Genomic DNA, 2,933 nt, shown 5'->3' on the forward strand with positions numbered 1-2,933 from the left:
TTTCTGCTGAATGGTTGAAAACAACTTATTTCCTATTATTTCTTAATGATGAAGTGAGTGGCGTGGCATGCATGAACCCAAGGAAATGTGCATGACAAAGATGAGAATTTACCACCCTTCCCCTCTCTCGTTTCGTTTTTAGCTCACGCGGAGGCACGTAATACTCCCCAGTCTCATAAACATGAGACACCAAAACTACACACACCCACTCTAGAGAGAGACAGAAGGCAAAAAAAAACTAATTAACCTCACGAGACTGCAACACATAGCATTTATAAGTACCTAGCTAGTCGTATGTAGTAGACTAATGCACACACAGACACACGAAAACCACACACGTAAACACACACCTTATATATATATCCATATCTATATGTATATACCCATATCCACATATACGTCGACTGTGTGTTTCTTTTTTCACCCATATTGCAGAAACGATCTGTCAGAAAGATTGGAGAATAATGTCTCATATTGCTGTTGAGAGAAATAGGAGAAGGCAGATGAATGAACACCTCAAGGTCTTGCGATCTATGACTCCTTGCTTCTACATCAAAAGGGTTGGTATTCCTTTTTTATAAATGAAACCCTAATCAAGAAATACCTAATTTCCTTCATATAATGATAAGAGTTTGGCTGATGATTGCTCATGGTCTTCCTTGTGAGCTTTAATGACAGCAATTGTTCGTCCATCTTTATGTCAAATTGCATAAGCATACGGTTACACTGATCTGTATGTTGGTGTTTTTAAGTGGTATGATCAAGGAGAGATTACAGATTTTATGATTCTATGACTGATTGAATTAGAAATTAAGGAGTTTAATCCAATCACTCAGAGAAACTCCGATCAGCTTCTATAACAAAAATTGCATGTTTTTCATTTTTTAGGTATCCCATAAAAATAACATGGTCTTTTATTAAGTTCTAATCGGAAATTGTTTAATTACTATACACTAATTAGGGTTTTACTAAACCACCAATCATTACACTAAGTTTGTTTGTTTTCCATATGCTTCGGTAGGGAGACCAAGCATCAATCATAGGAGGTGTAATAGAATTCATCAAGGAAATGCAACAAGTTTTACAGTCGTTGGAATCAAAGAAAAGGCGTAGGAGCATAAGTCCTAGTCCTGGTCCAAGCCCAAAGCCGATATTGCAACCAAGCACCCCACAATCAGAACGCTCTACTATTGTGCATGAAAATATCAAAGAACTTGGAGCATCCTGTAACTCACCAGTTGCAGACGTGGAAGCAAAGATCTCAGGGTCAAACGTTGTCTTGAGGACTGTATCACGAAGGATTCCAGGTCAAGTTGTTAAGATAATCAATATGTTGGAAAATCTTTCTCTTGAGATCCTGCATCTAAATATCAGCAGCATGGAGGACACTGTCCTTTACTCCTTTGTCATCAAGGTATATGAATATATGCCCCTAACATTCTAGCATCAGAAGTTATGGTATGCACCACATTTATTTGTTTTTTAAGACTCACGAAGCTACAGCCATTTCTGAGATGTCACTGAATGCAAAAACATAATGAGCTGCTGTAGTTTCTTATATTCTGGGATCGCAATTTGCCAGAATGTGGTGGGTTTTTAGCTTTTTAATGTCATATAATTAAGGTAAGAAAAACACAATAGCTTTACAAATTCAGCTTGCAGTGAGAGTCAAAGATTTGAATATTGGCATGATGTTTGAAGGATCTTTAAACAAACTAGGAACTCGGAATTGAAGCATACTATTTAGTGACGGGTTTGAATGTAATTTTATTTAATTTAACCAAAGGGAAATAAGTGCGCCATGTTAACAACGAATCTTAAACCCACAGTTATCAGATTTAACCATTGATTAGTTACTAGTCTGACTAAAAGACCATTGTTGTTTGGATGCAGCTGCTAGTGACAGATCGATGAAATGGATGAAGAACAAAACTAAATATAGCCTCCAATTTAAAGATTAAAATTCATGATTATTAGACGAAGAAAAGTGATTATAAACTCCCCCGTCTCCACTAAAAACATGGAGTAACTCTATCATCTATATATGCTAGTACAATCTGCATGTCTTAGTAGGTTTTGGCCATCTTGATCGAGTTTGATGTTTATTGATCTATATTCATCTCGTCTGTGGTGCGTAATAATATCATGTACATTGGATTAAATGTTATATGCAGATAGGACTGGAATGTCAACTTAGTGTTGAAGAACTTGCAGTTGAAGTGCAGAAGAGCTTCTCTGCTAATCTTACATAGCTCCATCCATATCATCACTTATGTACTTTTGAAGCTTGTTGAGTAGTATTCCTTTAAACTCAGATGAGCTAAATAAGAAGAAGAATTTATCTGTTTTGCTTCTTAAATCCATAAATAGTAATCAATTTCAGGAAGCTGCTTATGCCTTTTAAACTGTCATTACTGGAAAATATATTTGTCCAGCTTGTTATTATCTCAAAATTTGTATTTCCAAGATGGCCATCGACGTTTAATAGATACCAAAATAGTTTTTTCCTTCGGAAGTATCTTGTAAAAAACTCGCCTATCTTAAGCAACCCGGAAATCTTGATTTGTATCTCTCAATGAATCAAGTACAACCTGCTCATCACTATTTCTATCATAACAACAATAACCGTTTCCCTTAACTAAATTATACAGTGACCATAATGTTATGTTATATTAGAGGTGATCATTTGGAGGCTTGATTCAAGGGTGATTATTTGCTCACTTGGTTCGGCTCTCGAGAGGGCCTAACTATTTTTCTCATCTAACACCCCCAGATCCTAAGACCATCCACATCCCTGCAATCCATTTACACTTTCAATTGTGTCATATCAGCTTTTGCAATTATCTTCCACACACCTGCAATTCACCTACAACACTTTCAACTGTGCCACGTCACCTACACTTTCAAAAGTGGTCCCCACTACAACATTTATT

At 36.4% G+C, this 2,933-nt stretch overlaps 1 protein-coding gene across 1 annotated transcript; it reads left to right on the top strand.

Moving 5' to 3' along the window:
- Positions 1 to 464: 464 nt before the first annotated feature.
- On the top strand, positions 465 to 2,339 carry LOC112501254 (transcription factor MUTE). Its single transcript, XM_025104966.1, has 3 exons — positions 465 to 560; positions 1,022 to 1,414; positions 2,175 to 2,339. Exons 1-3 carry the CDS (start codon positions 465 to 467, stop codon positions 2,250 to 2,252), a joined length of 567 nt encoding a protein of 188 aa, XP_024960734.1. The 3' UTR covers positions 2,253 to 2,339.
- The last annotated feature ends 594 nt before the right edge of the window (positions 2,340 to 2,933 follow it).

This window comes from Cynara cardunculus, assembly GCF_001531365.2.
Source record: "Cynara cardunculus var. scolymus isolate 2C chromosome LG 17, CcrdV1, whole genome shotgun sequence".
Lineage (NCBI taxonomy): Eukaryota > Viridiplantae > Streptophyta > Magnoliopsida > Asterales > Asteraceae > Cynara > Cynara cardunculus.

Excerpts from the sequence above, each read along its gene's own strand:
- LOC112501254 (XM_025104966.1), top strand. The coding sequence starts at position 465 with ATGTCTCATATTGCTGTTGAGAGAAATAGGAGAAGGCAGATGAATGAA. Across the intron at positions 561-1,021 it reads CTTGCTTCTACATCAAAAGG|GGAGACCAAGCATCAATCAT; the intron begins GTTGGTATTCCT and ends ATGCTTCGGTAG. Across the intron at positions 1,415-2,174 it reads TTTACTCCTTTGTCATCAAG|ATAGGACTGGAATGTCAACT; the intron begins GTATATGAATAT and ends TGTTATATGCAG.